Source organism: Lactuca sativa, chromosome 2 (genome assembly GCF_002870075.4).
Source record: "Lactuca sativa cultivar Salinas chromosome 2, Lsat_Salinas_v11, whole genome shotgun sequence".
In the NCBI taxonomy this organism is placed as follows: domain Eukaryota; kingdom Viridiplantae; phylum Streptophyta; class Magnoliopsida; order Asterales; family Asteraceae; genus Lactuca; species Lactuca sativa.
Genome location: NC_056624.2, coordinates 93,472,628 through 93,494,803, shown reverse-complemented (window position 1 = coordinate 93,494,803; position 22,176 = coordinate 93,472,628). Strand labels below are relative to the sequence as shown.

Here is a 22,176-nt window from a genome sequence, read left to right as displayed (position 1 = left end):
GAGTAGAGAGAGAAATTTATGAGGTGGTGGTAAAAAGCTAAATTGAAGTTCACTCATCCTTTATATAACGCTTGAGCTTGTGGCCCGATGGAAATCTACCCGATACTGACGTTAAACGAGGCTTATGGTCGTACCCGATTTAGTTGTCGTAATTACGACTTAGTCGTAACTAAAAATTCTCCAATTAAAAATTTGGGATGTTTTAACGTGTTTTTAAATGGGTTTGGACACTCATGAGATCATAATAAAGGTCTCAATTTAATTAACTTATCCCAAAAGTTAACGGAAAATTTGGAATACAAACAATTTTATTTAACGGGAACGGTTTAAAATAACGGAATAAATTACGGGTTGTTACATTTAAATACCAAGGTAATCTCAAACCAATTATAATATGATCTTATGGATTCAAAGGACAACCACTCAAGCTCTGATACCAATTGAGAGAACAAAATCGATCTAATGTGCATGGACAAGGTTTGAAAACTCAAACCTTGAGTGAATGCTTAAGATCAATGTATGCTTACTAATAAATGTTCAAGTCAAGCCTGGAAAGACCAGTCAAGTCTTAGATAATAGATTCAGCAAATGATCAAGTCATTTAATGAACAATGAGAATAAATGATCAAGGTAAAGTTAATAAATGAAGAACAAGAAGAATGTTTGAAAGAAGATTGAAATAACTTAGTAAAGTGCCAAAAGTTGAATGAAAGATCCATTGTTGAAAGAAGATAGAACAAGATCGATCTAATGTGCATGGACAAGGTTTGAAAACTCAAACCTTGAGTGAATGCTTAAGATCAATGTGTGCTTACTAATAAATGTTCAAGTCAAGCCTGGAAAGACCAGTCAAGTCTTAGATAATAGATTCAGCAAATGATCAAGTCATTTAATGAACAATGAGAATAAATGATCAAGGTAATAAATGAAGAACAAGAAGAATGTTTGAAAGAAGATTGAAATAACTTAGTAAAGTGCCAAAATTTGAATGAAAGATCCATTGTTGACTTGTATTGAATGCTCCTATAAATAGGAGTGATGGTTACAACGAATTAACTAGAGTGCTTACATAGGACTAGACAATAGAAATGTTTCTGACATTCTGATTGTCCAAATACAACAAAAGACTAAGTCCAATGAAATGTTACATCAATACAAAGACAAATATAATAAATGCACTAAGACAAAATAAAGTTGTTCCGGATTAGCATCCATTCCGGACATGAGAGTCATTCTGGAATGCCTTTATCTTCACATCGTCTTCTTTCCTGGTCCGGATAGGTTCCGGACCACTCTCCACTTCGGAACATACACACTTCGGAATGAGTATTTAGGATTGTTAGAGGTTCACTTTCAGGTTCCAACAAAAAGAAGAAAAATCTTTTTGGATTTTATATTTTTCAAAAAGAAAAACAAATAACAAAAAAAAATCTTTTTGATATTTTATATTTTTTAAAAGAAAGAAAATATTTTTGTGTTTTTGAGTTTTTCGAAAAAAAAACAAACAAAAAAAAACTTTTTGGGATTTTTGATTTTTCGAAAAGAATACAAATTAACGAAAATATTTTTGGTTTTTCCAATTTTTCAAAATTAAAGAACAAACAAAAAAAACGTAAGAATGTACCAAACAAACGAAACTTCTCTTTCCCAAATGTCGAAAACGAAGCGTATCGAAGCGATGAACATGAACATTAACCTCTGAATGGTTAATACTATCAGTCTCTGAATGAATCATTATTGCCTCTGAATCGACACTTTTGCATAACTCTTCGTTGTGATCCTTTCGAAATTAGTCCTGGAACAGAGTTTGCTTCAATCATCCCCAAACCTTGGAAAATTCTAACAAATGATTTTTCGTCCAATGGTTTTGTAAAAATATCAGCAAGCTGATCAATTGTTTTTACAAAATGACTTCAATGTTACCGTCTTCCACATGATCTTTAATGAAATGATAACGAAGTGAAATATGTTTGGTTTTCGAATGTTGTAGTGGATTATGACAAATGCGTATAGCACTTTGTGAATCACAATACAATGGAATCTTTTTCATATTAATCGCATAGTCACGCAATTGACTCTGAATCCATATGATTTGCGAAGTGCAAGCAGCAACTGCAACATACTCAGCTTCAGCAGTTGCAATTGCAACACATGTTTGCTTTTTCGATTTCCAACTTACAAGCTTCCCATCTAACAACTGACATCCTCCAGTTCTACTTTTTCTATCAAGAGTACATCCTCCCAGATCTGAATCTGAAAAAGCTTGGATGAAAAATGCTGATTTCGAAGGATACCACAATCCTAACGAAATTGTTCCCTTGAGATAACGAAAAATATTTTTCACACTAGTCATGAGTGGTTCTCTTGGATTTGCTTGATACCTAGCACAATTACATGCAGAAAACATGATATCAGGTTGACTTGTTGTAAGATAAAGCAATGAACCTATCATATTCCTATATAAAGTAAGATTAACAGCAGGCGCGTCTAACAAAGGTGTTAGCCTTGTTCCAACAGCCATTGGTACTCTTAACTTCGTGCTATTTGTCATTCCAATTTTTTCGAGCAAATTCCTAGTATATTTTTCTTGATTGATGAAAATTCCTTCTCTGCTTTGATGAATGTTTAAACCAAGAAAATTATTGATTTTACCCATCATGCTCATTTCGAATTGGCTTTTCATTAAACTTTCAAATTCACTAGACAAAGCAGGATCAGTAGAGCCAAAAGTAATATCATCAACATAAATTTGAACAAACATTAGATGATTCCCAACTTTCTTTCGAAATAATGTGGGGTCAACTGATCCTTGTTTAAATTTCGATTGTTTTAAGAAATTGGTAAGAGTTGCATACCATGCTCTTGGTGCTTGTTTTAACTCATATACTGCTTTATCTAAAATGTAAACATGATCAGGATATTCTTCATTAATAAAACATGGAGGTTATTCAACATAAACTGTTTCTTCTAGTTCACCATTGAGAAAAGCACACTTCACATCCATTTGATAAACATCAAAGTCTTTATGAGCTGCATAGGCCAAAAATATTCGAACTGCCTCGAGTCTTGCGACAGGGGCGAAGGTTTCTTCATAGTCTATTCCTTCTTGTTGCGAATAACCTTTTTACTACAAGCCTAGCTTTATTTCGAACAATATTTCCATCTTTGTCTGTTTTATATTTGAAAATCCATTTTAATCCTACTATCGAAACATCTTTTGGCTTAGGGATTAGTCTCCAAACCTTGTTTCGATCAAATTCAGCAAGTTCAGATTGCATAGCAACAACCCAGTCAGAGTGTTCCATTGCAATTTTCACTGACTTTGGTTTTATTTTCGAAATAAAAACATTAAACATGCAAAATTCTTGATGAGTATTCAATACCTCATTCTTTTCACGAATTTGAGCTCTAGTCAGAACATCATCTTGTGGATTCCCAATGACTTGTTCTTTTGGATGATTTCTTGTCCACTTTTCCAATGGTGGATATGCAGGATCAAAGTCCAATGGTGCATCTTCGTATATTTCTTCATTTTCGGATCCTGCAACAGAATTATTATCATTTAGTTCATGAAATCCATCATTTTCATCAAGATTTATGGTTTCAGTATCATTATGCTCCCCCTCAACATAATTGTCATCCTGATGCTCCCCCTCGAAACTTTCATTTACTCTGCTATTCTCCCCCTCGAAAGGATGCTCCCCCTCAACATTCGAAGGAATATGCAAGTGCTCCCCCTCCACTCGTACCATCTAGCATACTTTCGCCATTAGCAGTTGTATCTGATGTGATTGTCGAATCATCAGTATGTTTCGAAGATTTAGGAGTTTGATTATCAGCAGCATTTACTTCAACATCTGCAACCCTATCTGGAACACCAAAAATTAAATCATAATCAAAATTAGATGAATTATAACTTTCAGACTCATCATTTGATTCATTAAGAATTGGTTTTTGTTTGAAATGTTTTTCAACTTGTTTCATGTAGTAACCGTTAAAAGTGAGATTAAACGTCTCTTCAACTTTTCATGTTCGTTTATTTAAGACTCTGTATGCAATTGAGTTATTTGAATATCCCAAAAATATTCCTTCATCAGCCTTAGTTTGAAATTTCGAAAGATTATCTTTGAGATTCATGATAAAACACCTGCAACCAAAAACATGCAAGAATTTGACATTAGGTTTTCGGTTATTTATGATTTCATACAGAGTTATATTAAAACGACGATGAATAAAGGATCGATTCAGAGTAAAACATGCTGTCAAAACTGCTTCTGCCCATAGATATTGAGGAAGATGCAGCTGCTCAGCTAATGCATGAAGATGAAACTCGCCCAGCTCCTCTAACTGCAGATGATATCGAGAAGCTGCATGTTGATCAAGTTGCTTTCTCAGAAATGGTGTTTGGTGTTCCTCCTTCACTCTTTGAGCACATCAAGCTATGCAAATCAGCCAAAGAAATTTGGGATACTCTTTAGGACCTGATTGAAGGTTCGGAAAATATGAAAGACAAGCGCCTCACCTCGGTTGTCAACAACTTCGACACCTTCACCACCACTCCTGGTGAATCAGGGGCCACAGCCTCCAACCGTTATCGTATCGTGGAGAACAACATGTCTACTCATGGGATTGTCCGAACTGCTTTGGAGTACAATCTCAAATTCATAAACAGTCTCGGCAAAGGATGAGGAAATGTAAAATCTTGTCTTCAAAGCAATGGTTCCTTGAAAAAGTTGAAGCTCTATCAACTTTTTGATGAACTTCAAGGACATGAGTCAAATGTTGCTCAAACCATAAGTGAACTCTCCGGAATTAAAACGACGATGAATAAAGGATCGATTCTGAGTAAAACATGCTGTCAAAACTGCTTCTGCCCATAGATATTGAGGAAGATTCGCATATGTCAACATTGTTCTTGCTGCTTCGCAAAGAGACCTATTCCTCCTTTCAACCACACCATTTTGTTGTGGTATATATGGTGATGAGAAATTATGCGAAATTCCTTTCTTAGTTAAGAACAAATCAAGCACTTTGTTTTTAAACTCGGAACCATTATCACTTTTGATTTTTCGAACTTTCTTCTTTAGGCTCGTCTCAATTTTCTTGATAAATTCGATCATTATTTGAGCGACTTCAGATTTTAACCTGAGAAAATACACCCAAGTGAATCGTGAAAAATCATCAACAATAACCAAAATGTATCGTTTCTTGTTGAGAGTTTCAACAGTTGAAGGTCCACAAAGGTCACTATAAAGAAGTTCCAACGGTTCAACAATTTCCGAATCTATGACAATTGGATGCCCTTTTCGATGTTTTTTTTCCTTGTTCGCAAGTTGCACATAAAGTATCAATGTCAAACTTTAAAACAGGTAATCCTCGAACAAGATCATCTACTATCAACTTATTCAGATTTCAAAAATTTAAATGAGATAAACGTCGATTCCATAACCAGCTAACATTAGACGAAGCTTTCGAAAGTAAACAAACTGAGGGTTTCCCAACAACTGGTTTGATGTCGAGAGTAAACATATCCCCATATCTTTTTTATTTCAGAAAAACTTCATTCATATCAACATTGGAAATGATACTTCCTTCTTTGTTAAGCACAACTTGATTGCCAGTGCCCACAACAAGTTATGAAACACTTATCAAATTATGTTGAAGACCTTCGACATAAGCAACACGATTTACAGTAAACTGTCCATTCGTTACTTTCCCATATCCTTTTACTTGACATTTATGGTTGTTCCCGAACTTCACAACACCTGTATTTTCCAAACTTCGAAAATCTCTCAAATTCTCCTTTCTTCCAGTCATGTGACATGAGCAACCACTATCAATGTACCATTTCTCATCATATTGCTCATCACACAGTACCTGCAATCATCAAAATAATTTAGGTACCCAAGCCTGTTTGGGTCCTTGGTTATTAGTTTGAAAAAGTGAATGAAATTTAGAACATAAAGCCCAATTTCGAACTTTGGTAACATCATCAGTTAAAGATATCGAAACATAATTTTTCGATAGTTTTGGACTTTCACTGACTTTCTTCGTATGTTTCTCAGTCTGCCTGTCCTTTGAGACTGGTTGCCATTTTTGAACTAGAGTATCTGATTCTTTCGAAGATGAACTTACAGATGAAGTATCATTCAAGTACTGTTCATAGGCCTTCTTGATTTGATGTTGAGAAAACTTTCCTGATTGATACATTTTCCCTTTTTCCTCAAGCCAATGATTGATGTTTTCTACCCCAGATGAACCTTTTATGTACGAAACTTTAGTGGCTTTGTGTGCTGATGGATTTGGAAAATCTGGTTTTTGTGGAGTAAACTTTATCATTCGCAAATGTTCGTTTGTCTGCAAATTTTCGAACATTGTCAAATTTTCGATCATTTTCAAATTTTCGAACATTGGCAAATTTCGAACATTCTCAAATTTTCGAACATTGTCAAATTTTCGAACATTACCAAATTTTTGAACATTCTCAAATTGACGAACATTTTCAAATTTTCGAACATTCTCAAAACGTCGATTTGTTCTATTTGAAGAAAAATTGTTGTGTTCGTTTGTTGGTGTTTGAAAAAATGAATTTGAAGTTGAAAACTTTTGTTGGCTTTTTGAATGAAAATTCTTTTGTTGATTATTTGGTTGAAAAGTCTCAGAATATGATGATTTTGAAAACTTCATTGATTTACTTTGAGAATTAGACGAAATTGATTGAGCATGATTTTTCTTTTTATCCAAACAAGTTGAAAACTTTGTTTGTGCAGATTTAGACAACTTGTTTTCGGACATTTTCTTGATTAGTATTTTTGATTGCTTTTCATTTGACACAACTTGCCAAAAAATTTTCTTTCGAGCCTGTCTTTTTGAAATTGCTTTTTCATTTGAAAAAATTTCAACAAGTTCCTTAAATTCTTGAGAATTAAGTTTCACATTCTCATTTGTTTCATTAGATTCTTGTTTCAAAATCTCTTTTGTATTTTCTTGTTTTTCATCCCATTTTCGTTGTGGTTTTTGTCTTTGAAAAACACCAGAATTCTTTGTTAGATTATTTTCGATAGTGCTTTGGTTTGAAAAGAATCAGTCGTCTAATGGTTTCTTGTTATCTTCTTCAACTATTTTGTTGAATTCTGGTTTAATGTTTTCAACATTTCCAGTAGTGACAAACACGTGATTCGGAAATACAATATCATCTGAACACTTAAAATTTGGATACACAACAATATTTGTTTCCAAATAATGAGCACCTTTTTCAGGTAAGACTTTGTCGAAATTTTCAGTGTCTCCGAACACTTGATCAACAACAACTCGTGGAATGGATGTTTCATTCGAAAGATTCTTTTCTAACTCAGAATTGTTCGAAACTTCTTCTTCATTCTCATCATCACTACTATCCGTTTGCCTGTCTTTTACATTCACATGATCAAGGTCACAAACATTTGAAGTAGAGGGTCTATCAGTGTTATCCTCAACCATCGAATCATCACATATTTCTTTTCCTTTTGACTTAGATGTGACATTAATGACTGATAACTGAGAACAATCGATACTTTCCTCCTCCTCAATTTCACTGATTTCGCTAATACTATCAGAATTATCATCGATATCAACAAAGTTAGATTGAGAGTCAAGTTTCGAATTCGCAGTTCTTTTCAAAATTTTGATTTGTTCACTTTTGGTCAAAGTTTCATTCACTATTTCAACAAGTTCATCAGATTTAAATATTCTTCTATTTTAACAATACCATAAGCAAATCGATTATCAGGTACTTTATCGAATTCTGCTATGGTTTTCTCATAATAATAAGACAAACTATTAACTTTCTCTCATTCATAAACAAGAAAAGGCAATAACTTCTTATGTTGTTCTTTGCTTATTTCAGATGAATGATGCAACGAAGTCAATTTAGTATACAATCTTTTTGCTGAATTACAATAAATGTTTCTTTGAGCAAGTAGCATTTGAACATCCTTATCTAGACATTCCCTATCATTATTCACATTATTCAATTGCAATTCAAGATACTCTACTCTGCTTCGTTTCGAATCTAACAGTTTTTGAGTCTCTAGCAACTGGATGTTCAGTTTCTTAGCTTCATTACTAGCAGACACCACAATTGTATCAAAGTAAGCAACAATATCATCGAAAACAATTATTTTAGAATCACAAGCTTGTAAAGGAATATTAAAAGATTGAAGTATAGGTGATTTATCTCCAGATTTGGTCATGAAACAGCGACCAGTCACCACTTCGTCCTCATCCTCTTCAAATTGTGCGAACATAACACCATGCGTCGGATTACGCATCTCTTCGTCATCAGATCCTGAAGACCAGATCTGATATGTGCCATCTTCCTCACCTTCTCCTCTTGCAACCAATGATATCCCTTTCGCTTTTGTACGTACCTTTTCCAGTTTCTCTACATAGTATGCTTCATCTTTGACCTTATTTTTTTTCTTCCTTGTTATGAAGCATGCAATCATTATTGAAATGATTTGCTTTGTTGCAATAATGACAGTCAATGCCCGAATCTCCCTTGAGTTTCTTCTCGCTTTTGGCTTCAGTTGCCTTCACATCATTCTTCTCAAATTTCTTCTTCTCCTCGCCCACAGACTTATTCACGAAACTTGCTTTCACATCTCCCTGCTTCATCTTAAGATTGAAAGGTTTCTTGAAAAACTTTTTAACTCGGTTGTTCGAGTAAATGCTATCACTTCATCATCATAATTCATTAGAAAGTCTTTTTCATCAGAATCAACTTTCTCATATGCTTCTTTCTCATATACTTTCGAAACAAGAGCTAAAGGACCTCCCAAGCTAAGTTTCGACTCTTCAGCCATCTCATTCACTTCACTTTCGTGAGTTTTCAACTGATTATACAAATCATTTAGAGATGAAGTATCGAAGCTTTGTTGATTCTTCACCATCATGCTGACACTTCTCCACTCCTTACAAAGTCCCATCACAAAAGTGAGATTGAACTCCATGGATGACCTTGTGATTCCATAACGATTGCATCTATAGATCAGTTCATTAAAACGATCGTAGTAAACTTCAATTGTTTCGTTCTCTTTTTGTCTGAACTCTTTCAGTTCCACAAGACACTACTTAACATAATTTATCTTCGTTTGCTCGCTTCCCTGATACTTTTCCTTAAGAGTATTCCAAACTTCCTTTGCAGTTTTACAACCATGGATGTAATTGTAAACAACATGTGGCAAGGCACCTCACAATTCTCTCAAACAACGCTTTTCATGGTTCTTCAGCTTGGTGGATTGTTCAGTAACTGCAGCTGTTGATCCAGATGTCCCAATATTTTGAACATTTGGTGGAGGTTGAACGATTCCTGTAATGTAGCTCCATAGTTCTTCGTCGAATCCGTTTAAGTAATCCTCCATTCAATCAGCCTACTAATCATAGTACTCTGGAATCAACATAGGAATCTTCGTAGAAGATCCTAACAGATGAGAAAATGAAGTCATCGTGTTATTTTGAAATTCGCCATTAACGTACGGATGAGATTTTTCAGAAAAACTTGAAGAAATTTGAAATTGGATGTATTATTTGATCAAAAACTCAAAATTGATTACTCAATTACACAATTCAAACACATAATCAAATCAAAACTGTAGATCGGAGATGATTTTCAGAATCTAACAGTGCAGAAACTTTTGAGACAAACTCACGACTCAAAAACTAGAGATTCAATTGAAAATTAGATCTTCACAGTATTGATTCCTGCTCTTATACCAATTGTTGAAGTGTTTAATCGAGTACAAGAATCAAATCAGAGTAAAACAATGTAATATGAACACATGAAGTTAATAAGATCTGGTTTTAGCTTGTATTACTTCCAATGAACACATGTACAAAAATGATAGTAAAACAGGGAAAAACTCTACTATCAACTCTATGTTCAACTCCTATTTATAGGAGGCTGAAAGTACAAAACGTACTAAAGCTAGACACTACGCTTCGTTAAAATATGCCTTAGCAAATACATAGAAAATATATGAAGTAGACAATTACACAAACTTCGACATATTACAAGACATTTCGACTCTACAGTTTGAATGTAAACATGAGGCTTCAGGTCGGCTGTCCAAACAATGATTTCGTAGAGATAAAATCATTTGCTAAATGGATTCTTAAAATCGGTGAATGTACTATTGGTGGCCCTAATGATGGTGAAGTTGAAATTTAATTTCCAGAAGATGTTACCGTTCCCTCTACGGGTGATCATATTCATTCAAATGCATCCACCATTTATTCATCCTTTCAAAACCATCTTGATGATCCTTCGTATTTTCAAGATAAAGCTATTTTGGTCTCTACAAAAGAAGAATTCGATGCTATCAATGACTATATTTTAGAATTGATGAAAGATGAAGGGAAAATGCATCTGAGTTCAGATTCTTTATGTGAGACCGAGGCACAAGATTCTTTTGAGGAATCAGTATACTCTCCAGATGTGTTGAATGGTTTTAAGGCTGCTGGAATTTCCAACCATAAACTTATACTAAAAAAAGGTGTTCCGGTCATGTTAATTCATAACATCGACCAAACCAAAGGACTATGCAATGGTACTAGATTACATATCGTAAGGCTTGGAAGACATGTCATTGAAGCCCGAATCATATCTGACAGATTTTTCAATGAGACTACTTATATACCTCGCATTAAGTTAACCCCGTATGATAAAAAAATTTCATTCCGTTTTCAGTGGAGGCAATTCCCCATAGTTGTTTGTTTCGCTATGACCATTAACAAAAGTCAAGGACAATTATTATCAAATGTTGGATTATACTTGCGTAGACCCGTTTTCACTCATGGTTAGTTATATGTAGGCATGTAGCTGTTTCCCGTGTCACAAGTAAAAAAAGTTTGAAGGTACTCATATGTGACGCGGAAGGTCGTTCGACTAATAAAACAAAAAACATTGTCTACAAAGAAGTTCTTCAACGATTATAGACATTTATCGATTTCAATATATCTTCTACACATCTCAATAATACCAATAATCATATATTTTTTTTAATTATTATACACTACCTATAAACATTTATATGTTTTGTTTATGCGTTCCCTTATAATCTAGTAATCTTATAAAATACTATATTTGACATGTTTTTGGGCCAAGGGAAGGACGGGATCTCTAAGGCTTAAAAAATGAAATGGGCCGTCGAACAATGGCCGTCGGCCCGTCCGATGCACCCGCAGCCGCAGTTAAACATGAAATAAAGAACCGACCGGCATAGTGGTGGTTACTCTCCACCCCTTTCTCTCTCACACACTTGCCAATCATCATTCAGCTTTTCAGCACTTTTTGTCACACACAAAACACAAATCACAAACATAGGGTTTTTTTTTAGGATCTCTTTTTCACTAAAACAATCAGAAAAACATCGATAAAAATGCCCTAAAATGGTGTCTGAGTTCTTCTGCTACTACTATTAGATATCATACCAACAAACGCCCTAAAAAGGTTTGTAAATAAATGACAAGGGAGGATCTGGATTGCTATATTATTCACTTGTGCTGTACAAGTTGCAACGAATCGCTTCAGATCACACTTGGTCCAATCAACACCTTTAGGTATGTGCTTACATGTTATTGGTTCTGGAGGAAATCGTCTCAGTTTATGCTTCTGTAGTTGTTTTATTTCTATGTTTTTTTTTAGTATTTTTTGGATTCCTTTTCCGTTTGTGGCAATATCTTGTTTAATTGGTAGCTCACGCTTTCAATACAGACATTGAATTCATTTTTAGTACTCATAGCAACAACTGGTAGCTCAACACTGGAAAAAGTATTGTAGTTTAGCTGGAAACATGTGATGGGTCGAGAAGTTGCTAACCTTTCTGTTTAAAGGACACAGTTGACGTTTAGAGATGTTGAAAAGCTGTTTAATCTGAAGAACTTGACTGATAGCTCATTTGTTGCTATTAATGTTTGCTTATCTTTTGGTGAGTAGATGGTTTGAGGTTTTTGTTGCTGGCATAAGATTTTAATTTTATGTAAAAAAGGCTCCTAAATCAAGTTCCCTTTAATATAATGAGACACCCGCACACAAACACACAAGATGGGACGATTTACTAGCCCTCATCATCAGAAATAGCCCTATAACACACAAGATGGGACGATTTACTAGCCCTCATCATCAGAAATAGCCCTATAAAGCTTGTTTAGTCTAGTACAATGTAACAACCGCGGCCTAAGTCCTAAAAGCTTGGTTTAAAAAAGTGTGCCTGGTGTGCTATGCGCAATTAAAAGCACTCTGAGAAAGCTCATGTTAATTGTCAAATATAAAGTAATCTATAGACTCTAGAAGAAAACATTTTTTTTTAAAACCAAACCTAATAGATTTAAAGTCTGAACCACTTTTTAGAAAATATGATATGATTTAAAGCCTAATAGATTTACCAAGTATTCTGAGAAGTTCTTATTCTTCATGGTGAAAATGCCTTTTCTAATTATTTATGAGATGTTCTAGTTTCAAGTTTGGTTAGGCACTTAACAAAAAAGACAGGGATAAGTTTTGAAAGTGCTACTAGTTTACTATTCTTCCAACCCCCACCCCAAGATTTACATCTCATATGATGCTCTTGGATCGGGTTGAAGAATAACCCTTTTGCAGAAAAATCGGACGATGATGCATCAACCGTTGTAAACTTCTATTAATTTGATTATCAAAGTACAAATGATATTAAAATTTTAATTCCTGTATCTAAACTAATTTACATAATTAGTTTTTGTGTACCACCAAAACTAACACCTTAATGTTCCATTTACTGGTCTGGTTATTCTCTACTTTCTTGATTAAGCACAAGAGATACAAGAGAGTTTTGCTGTTTCTGCTGCAAGATTATCCATATTTATATATATAAGGCTTGGTTGCTTGGTGTCGATGTTGATGTTGTTTCTTTTTGACTTAGTGGGTGTTTGGCTTAGCTTTTCAAGTCCAAAAGTCCTTTTCGAAAAAGAATAAAAAGCAAAAGATGTTTGACAAAGTTGGTTTTAAAAGTTACTTTTGGAGTTTTTATACATGAAAAATGAACTTTTTGGAAAAGTTAGGAAATCCTAACTTTTTGTAACTTTTCCAAAAAGGACTTTTGGGCTTTTAAAAGCTAAGCCAAACACCCCCTTAATGGACTTAATGAGAATATGACGTGGGTGTTTTTTTTACCTAATGTAGAAAGAATGACTTAATAGAGAAAGTCAAGACTTTCCCATTAAGTCTGAACTTTTTACCAATTTGCCCACATTTATTTCCTCCTCTCACTTATTTCCCCAAGGGTGGTGTTTTTAGTTTCTCAAATATTTGTTAAACATCATTTATCCCGACATCACATGGTACAATGCAGTATTAGTATATTGTTTTGCTTACTTTATGAAGGGATCTCATCAACTACTTCCTAACTAGGGAATTGCTATAATCAAATTCTAATCTAGAGAGCTTTGTTTTTAATACCTAGATGGACAAGATATGGCAATATTGTTATTTGTTTCTTACTATTCTCTCTCCATCCCAAGATAAATGATATTTTTTGCATAGACATAAGAAATGGCTTATTTTTTTATTTTTTATTTTTATATAGCTCACCGCAAGTCACTATATATCAGAATTGAAAATCATTTTCTTGATGGAAAGATGTGCATACACACACACACACTCATATATATATATACATACATATATATATATATATACATATATATATATATATATATATATATATATATATATATATATATATATATAGGTTCAAATGTTTTCACTATCTATTGTGTGCATGTATGATTAATTCTGGACCAATCATTTTAGTTATTTTAAGAAAGTAATTAATACATATTAAATGCTGAAGATGTAATTAATATCCATTATATCTTCAACATGTAATATGCATTAATTACTTTCTTAAAATAACTAAAATGATTGGTCCAGAATTATATATATATATATATATATATATATATATATAGAGAGAGAGAGAGAGAGAGAGAGAGAGAGAGAGGTAGGTTCAAATGTTTCTCACATCTATTGTGTGCTAGAATGCACCAATAAGAATTGAGTAAACATTAAATGTATATTAAATTATATCCATATTTATAATTCATTTTTATGGAAACTAATTTAATTCGTCATTAATGTCAATAATAATATTCTTTCAAAATGAATTCATATATAAAATAATAAGAGTGTATTCTAGGAGAACGAGAGTATATTCTACTAGAATACACCCTTATTCTTCATATTTCATGCAACTTTATTGTATTTTAAGTGAGTGAGTCCTGAAATAATGTTATTGCTGACATAAAAACCTAGATATGAATTCATTATGAAAGAATGTTATTGCTAACATTAATGACGAATTTAATTAATTTCCATAAAGAGAAAATTATAATTATGGATATCATTTAATATACATACAATTATGGAAACCATTTAATATCTATCATTATTTAATTAAATAATAATATAGTTTTACTAAATTCCTATTGGTGCATTCTAGCACACAATAAATGTAAAAAACAATTTAACCTAGCCCTATATATATATATAGAGCTTCTTACACATATTTTATTGTCTCTGAGCTGTCGATGAAATTTCTTTTTACAGATCGAGAACGTTTTTGCAGTATTCATGTTGCCGGAGGGGTAGTTAAGCTATGGATTGCATCAAGGCTGCCACTCTTCTGAAGGGTTCGTTTTTTAATAATGAAATTTATTATTAATGACGTCATTCTGCCTAATTCTATCATGGGCAACATTTATATAAGCTTTAGACTGGAGTAGGGTTAAATGTGAGAAGTAGCAGTCTGCTTTCATTGATTTATTTATTTATTTATTTATTTTTAAATTTTATTATAGCATCATACTTCCACTTCTTCCTATTACAGCATTATATTCTGAAGAATACTACCCAGTTATAGCAATGTCTTTGAATACAAAGCCACTTTAAGTTAATTGGGTTGATGTTTCAATGTATAGTGTCCAAGTAAGAAAAAAAGTTGAAAGTATCAAAGTACAATGCTATAGTTGGATAAATTCTTCAAACAACAATGTTAACAATAAAAAGTCGCACAAGTACAATGTTGTAATAGAAAGAAATGCAAAAACAAATTAGAGTAAGTTGCTATCTAACGAAATTTGGCAACTATTTGCATGCAGGATCTTTGTGGTTTCACCTGTTTCTCTTGACTATCTGTTCATCCAATTTGTTATATGTAATATCAGAGGAGAAGCTACCTCCCAGTCCCACGTCTACGTCTCAACTAGTTAGCCTTCCTAGCTCTGGAATCTTTGAGCCTATAGAAATATCACCTTCAGTTTTACCACATTACCCCTTTCTGGGGAAAACTTTGCCACCCATGTACCCTGCCTTCCCAAAGACATACAAACCTGTGTTAACGGGCAAATGCCCCTTTAATTTCTCTTCCATTTCAAATATCATAGAGAAAACAGCATCCGATTGCTCTCAACTTTTAGCACCACTGGTAGCAAACGTGATATGTTGCCCACAATTTGGTAGCTCACTCCACATATTTCAAGGCCATTTCACTAAAAGTTCGGATGTTTTAGTCCTAGAAAATAGCACCGCTGATGACTGTTTCTCGGATATTGTGGAAGTTTTGGGTAGCAGAGGTGCAAACAGCTCTGTTTGTTCTTTCCAATCATCAAATCTAACGGGTGGTTCGTGTCCTGTGAAGGATGTAAATACGTTTGAGAGGACAGTAAACACGAGCAAATTATTGAGTGCTTGTAGTGTGATTGATCATCTTAAGGAGTGTTGCAGATCGGTATGTCAACCCGCAATTGCGGAGGCTGCATTTCAGATATCTTCATTGGCATCCAATTCCGATAATACTCATGTATTAAATGACTGCAAAGGAGTTGTCTATTCATGGCTTTCAAGGAAACTTCCATCCGAGGCTGCGGATTCTGCTTTCCGGTTATTGGCTGCGTGTAAAGTTAACAAAGGTATCTTTCCTTTTCTTATTCTTTTTAACAATCTACTCACACCAAGGAAGGTTATGTATTCTCACCTACTTGCCATGTAATGTTGTCGATAAATGACATGTGTATATACATATACATATAATTATATATACAAAGGAAATAAATAAATTAATGAAAAATTGTGAAAGGTTAGGACTTAATGAGGAAAACATCCTTATTTCCTTGACTTTCTCTATTAAGTCATTCGTTCTGCATCAAGTCGATATATATATATATATATATATATATATATATATATATATATATATATATATATATAAATCTCATGTCAAGTAAAAAAGATGCAACACCTTACATATTGATCTCAAACTGTTTGCCTTCAGGCCTTAATGCTTCATTGACAGCTGGATAAATTGTTTGTCTGGATAAATGATGTTTAAAGCATTATTTTGTGAAATGGGAGGAATAGTAAATGAGGGGAAGTTTGTAAAAGGTTAGGACTTAGGACTTAGGACTTGATGAGGAGTGCCTCTTTTTCTTGACTTTCTTTGTCAAGCCATTCTCTCTACGTTAAGTCCGACTCACATATTGCTTTGCCTGATTAAGTCATGTCTTTGTTATGTCCTAAAGTGAAAAAGAAAGTACAAATGTTATAAGTGGTTAGATTTTCAAAAGAATGTTATAACAGAAAGAAATGTAAGTTAGATGCTATTTCATAATAAATAATTGGAAATGCAGTTTGCCCTTTGGAATTCAAGCAGCCAGTTGAGGTGATAAAAGCTTGTCGAAATTTGGGTGCCCCCAGTCCGTTGTGCTGTAGTTCATTAAATTCTTACATTGCGGGAGTACAAAGGCAAATGTTAATTACAAACCAACAAGCAATAATCTGTGCATCCGTTTTTGGATCAATGCTACGCAAAGGTGGAGTACTTACTGATGTTTATGAGCTTTGTGATGTTGACTTGAAGGATTTTAGTCTACAAGGTAAATAATTCTTACTTATATAATAAGCAAGCAGAAGCCTACTTCCTACTTATTTTTTCTGTGTCTCATCTTCTGCTTTTCTGTATGCAACTTTGACTTTTGGTGAGGAAGCAGCTTATGGAGAAGAAGGTGACCACCTTAAACCCTACCCCTATCCTTACTCTTCTTTTTATTTTTTGTACTAGCATATCTATTTTCTGAAATGGAAAACAAAGCCTTTTTAAATAGCTGCAAGTTTTGTTGTTTGGTTTTTAAAGGGTTAAATGCAAGAAATAGCAGATAGATTATAATGAGATAGATTTTTTAAAGCATACTAATAAGAAAAAAACTTGAAATTATAATGAGATAATTTGGCTATAAGAAATAAATTGAAAGTACCATAGAGAAATGACATTAGGATGCTACAATAAACAAATAAATGAAAAGTATGTTGCTGTTTCTAGCAATTAGCCCAAAAACTAAAATGAAATAGTGGGGGTGGTTTGGTTTTTTGTTTTAAAAAAGAAAATAAACCTTGATTGATGTTTTATACTCTTTCTAGTTTCCATTCCACTCCAAGTAGCTATGTTATTAAATACATACTTCTAAAATGCTTCTTGTTATTATATGTTATGAAACGCAACAAATATCTTCTTCATGCTTTCATGGATTATGACTCAAAAAGTCTGTATTTAATAGATATCTTTGTTGCTGTATACAACCTGAGTATCGAATAACAAAAAACATTGAAAAGCTGACACCACCACCAAAAAAAAAGACTAAACTATTTTTTGGGGTTAAAGCCAAACTTTTTCTGTTTAGTGTATGTTTTAAGTTGAATCTGTGTATCAGTGGTTTTTTGGGTGCTTTTACAGTTTATAAAAATATTGGGTTGGAAAAAAAAAAGTGGGTCAACCTGTTTATCTAACAGAACAGAACAGAACAGAACTCAACAGGTGGGGCTAAATGTTTAATTAAACATTGACAGCCAAACAGGTTTGGTTAAACCCTAAACCCAAGTGATTAGCTTAAACCTTAGGCAGGAGTAATCAATTAATTTAGGCAGGGTTTAGTTTATGTGGAAGATGGATGATATAAATATAAATACGAATGCAGCAGGGTGTCTACTTAGAAGCATGCCTGCAGACGTGGTGTATGACAACTCAAGCGGGTTCAGCTTTACATGTGACTTGAGCGACAATATTGCTGCTCCATGGCCTTCTTCATCATCTATGGCCTCCTTCTCTCTTTGTGCTCCTGGTAAGTAAAGTAATCATCAATCCACTAAATACACTGCCAAAGCCAATGAGAAAAAATAAAGAAAGATCCAGTAGTAGCAGTGTACTGTGGGAGTTTCAATACCAATGTCGATTGGACTCCTTGTGTATTTGTGGGTCCCACACCCACACCACACCTACTGGATTTTTACATCTCAAATTAATTATGCAACATGTGAAATGATACATAATATCTAATCTTTGGCAGAGATGTCATTGCCTGCACTACCAACATCACAGACGGAATATCCTGGTGAGTACCATACGCACTCCAGTCATACTCATACATAACAATATAACATATAATAAATGTGTTCTACTATTACTCAATTTAAATGTCTGAAGCACCACATCCTTGTGTACCAAACTGCTGCATATAACTAGCTTACTTTAATTCTAAAATTATACTACTAATTTCAATGTGCAGGCTGCAATGGGTTTCTTTTGGATGTGCTCATATTCATGTTTGTGCTTTTTATAGTTCCTTTGAACGATTAGATGTAGGTGAGGTGAGAGAGTTTGACTGGTGGCAAAGTAGATGTATATTTTGAGAATGATTTTCAATGTATAGTGTGTTCATTTATTATTGGTTTGGTTCTAGTGAATGTTATATGTGGTTGGTATATATAGATCATCTTTTTGAGTCTGGTGGCAAAAAATGTTCATCTCATGATCCAGCTCCTCTTATACTTTGTTTGACATGCATTGTAGTCTGATATACAACCTATAAAGGATGGAACATAGACTCGTTTTTGACCTATTGTTTGTTCAAAAGACATACATTTCCTCATCCTCATCATTATGTTAAGTTGTTTAATCAAGGGTTTGAGCGATCAAGAGGGTTGTGATTCTCGTCCAGTAAGTTTTTACTTGTTACCCAAAATTAAATTGATTTGGTATGTAGAAAACATGGTGTATGTGATTTTTACTTATAATCATGATCAAGACCCCTTCTTAATAATGTGCATTAATGTTTAAGGGAGTGCTTATGGTGAATGCAATGTTGTTAAGATCGGGATCACAAGTAGGATTAATATTGTCATTTCAAGATTGGGATTGTAAGATCGAGATCTGGATAGTAAGATCTTACTAAAATTGATACAATTATAAGTTAAAACCATAAAAAGTGCGTCTCCATCAATCGATTTATCCTTAAAAAGTTATAAAATGTTTAAAACGTTAGTTATAACAAAAATATACTATCCAATCTAATCTAGCATAACAAAGCATGCATCCATATCATTGTTAGCTTCTAAATCAAAAACATCATCTTTTCCTAAATCTCTTTCACCAACCGCACATGCATTGAACGGAAATCACTACTTATAGAACTAAAAGGTATCGTTGTCAATTTTAAAATCGTTGAATAAATGAATAACCAACACAATTGATGAAAGAAATACATCATCTCCACCATCATCAAAGGCTTGTAACGACTTGAACCTGAACCATCAAAATGTTTAATCCGCTCTCCATTTACATGATCATTAGAAGACTCCTCTTTAATAATTCACTCTTTCACTCATCAACTCATCCTCGAAACTAACATCATCAAGGTTCAACGTGTTAGGTTCCGTTACATCATGTTCTTTTCCTTTTTTTTTTTTCCATTTAACTTCAAGTTGTATATCACATGCACAAGATCATTCATCTTTTATTGATGATGTCGATTTCTTCTTTTTGAATGTTCTTAAACAATAAAATAATTAAATAACTGAAATTAAGATAAACAATATAATAAAACAATAATGTTGATATTTGTAAGTTACCACACATTCTTTGTAGGCATATATATAATCCACCTTTAACCCAATATGTATTTTAAAAATTAGGATTATATTGCATCACTGGATTCAAATAATAATCTGCCATGTTGAGTGCCCTATTTAGTTGATTGCAACATCTTTCATCAATGATCTCATGAATCGGTTTGTACTTAAAAATATATACAAACAAGAAATATGAGAATATGATTTTAAATTAATACCTTAAAATATAAACAAACAAATGTAAATATTCAAATACCTTGCTTGAACATCTTTAAAGTTTGCTTTAATTTATTTCTTTGCATTTACTGTAATGAAACCCATTTCCGGTTTAGAATATGAATCGACCAACAGAAGAACCTTCATTAGGGGATTTGTAGCCCTAAGGCATGTTACAACTAATGAACAAAACCATCCAATATCCAACACTATACCCTTAATATTTTGTCTAGCTTTCTAATGCGTGTTTGGACCGTTCCAAAATCAAACTAACACAAATCGGATTTCTCACACCACAACTGGTGAGCCCGTATGGCATTACCACGAACTCGTAATGCCTATAACGAGTCCGGAATGCAGTCTTCTCCATATCTTCCTCTCTCACTCCCACCTGATGATACCCATACATTAGATCGATCTTGGAGAACCAAGATGCACCCTGTAACCGATCAAATAGGTTATCAATCTGCGGAAGGGTATAACAGTTCTTCACCGTTAACTATTTCAACTCCAAGTAATCAATGCACATCCAGTGTGAACCATCCTTCCTTCTTGACGAACAGTACCGGCGCTCCACACAGAGAAATGCTCGGTCTGATGAACTGCTTGCCTAGCATCTTCTACAGTTGAGATGACAACTCCTGCATCTCAGGCGACGTCAAGCGGTACGACGCCTTGGCAATCGGGGCCACACCTGTCACCAAGATCAATCCTGAACTCAACCTACCTATCAAGAGGCACACCGGGTAACTCCCCCAGGAATACATCCGCAAACTCCTTTCCCTGACAATCGGAACCTCGAAAATTGAAATCTGATCCCTAACCGGAGTATAAACCACATAAGCCAAGTAACCTGCACACCTATGTTGAATATACTAATGAGCCCTGGCTACTGAATAAAACCCTGAACCAACTCTGGTGCACTCCCCATAGATAACCAGTTCTCCCCCACTCAGGGTTCGAACTACCACTCACTGGCCCTCACAGACATTCATGGCACCAAATCTGCTCAGCAAGTCCATACCCACTATCACGCATACATCCCCTATGGGGATATGGATCAAATCAATCGGATAAAGCACCCCAAAGATCTCCAATATACATCACTGATACACTGTGGATGCAGAAACCCCGTTGTCACACCCCCAAACCAAAGATGGCGGAAACGTCCGGGGGTGGAGGACTTCATGTATAGTATCATAACAATGAGTATAATAGTGATCAAAGTAAATACAACCATCATAAATATAATCAAAAAGTTACATGGTTTCATAAGTTACATGTTTCAAAATCGATTACAATGTAATGATAAAATGGTTTGTCTAACGCCGTAGCGTTCCATTCTTAAAAGTGGGTAGTTATCTGATTTCATTGATTACCTGATAATACAAGTAATTTTGAAAGAGTGTCAACAATTAAGTTGATGAGTTCATAAGCTTTTGTATGTAGAATTGAAAACCTTTCTTTGTAAATGTAGTGTATGTTCAAGAAAAATCCAATATTTTCCTTATAAAATGAGTAGTAGTCTTAAAACCCAAAGACTGAAATGTACAAGTATTTTATCCATACTTATGATAGTGTATCTAGTTTTAAATAATTAAAACCCCTTTGAATGCAAGAATTTCCATAAACTATATGTGTCGTTGTATCCCTATGTGAGTTATTATAACCGTGCAATTGACATAGTAAGCCAGTTATGACGTACTTCGGGCGTCGGAATGTTTTGACATTTGTCACCCCAGACCTGCCGGTCTAGCTGTTGCATGCAACTAAGGTGCGGGATTGTCAGTCCCAATATAGATCTATATACAAGTATCACGCTCTCCCTACAAGAGACTATGGTTATAATACAAGACTTTAACAAGTATTCTAAAGAATACAATGAAGTAATGTCTCACAAATTTGATTTAACGAGTTTACATGTAGTATAAATGAAAATCCTTTTTGTTGTGTAAGTGGAGCCTTCCTTAGTATGTTTGTAGTGTTAATGT

General features: G+C 34.0%; 1 protein-coding gene across 5 annotated transcripts; it reads left to right on the top strand.

Annotated features, from left to right (window-relative positions):
- The first annotated feature begins 11,251 nt into the window (after positions 1-11,251).
- LOC111909259 (uncharacterized GPI-anchored protein At1g61900) lies at positions 11,252-18,843 on the top strand. Of its 5 annotated transcripts, none has more exons than XM_023905052.3 (8): positions 11,252-11,598; positions 14,621-14,703; positions 15,172-15,981; positions 16,699-16,944; positions 17,059-17,073; positions 18,043-18,183; positions 18,409-18,453; positions 18,628-18,843. In XM_023905052.3, exons 2-8 carry the CDS (start codon positions 14,670-14,672, stop codon positions 18,696-18,698), a joined length of 1,362 nt encoding a protein of 453 aa, XP_023760820.1. In that variant the 5' UTR covers positions 11,252-11,598; positions 14,621-14,669; the 3' UTR covers positions 18,699-18,843. The 5 variants fall into 5 exon arrangements, with proteins under 5 accessions (XP_023760820.1, XP_023760818.1, XP_023760819.1 ...); XM_023905050.3 differs by having other exon boundaries at positions 18,040-18,183; XM_023905051.3 differs by having other exon boundaries at positions 17,056-17,073.
- Positions 18,844-22,176: the final 3,333 nt, after the last annotated feature.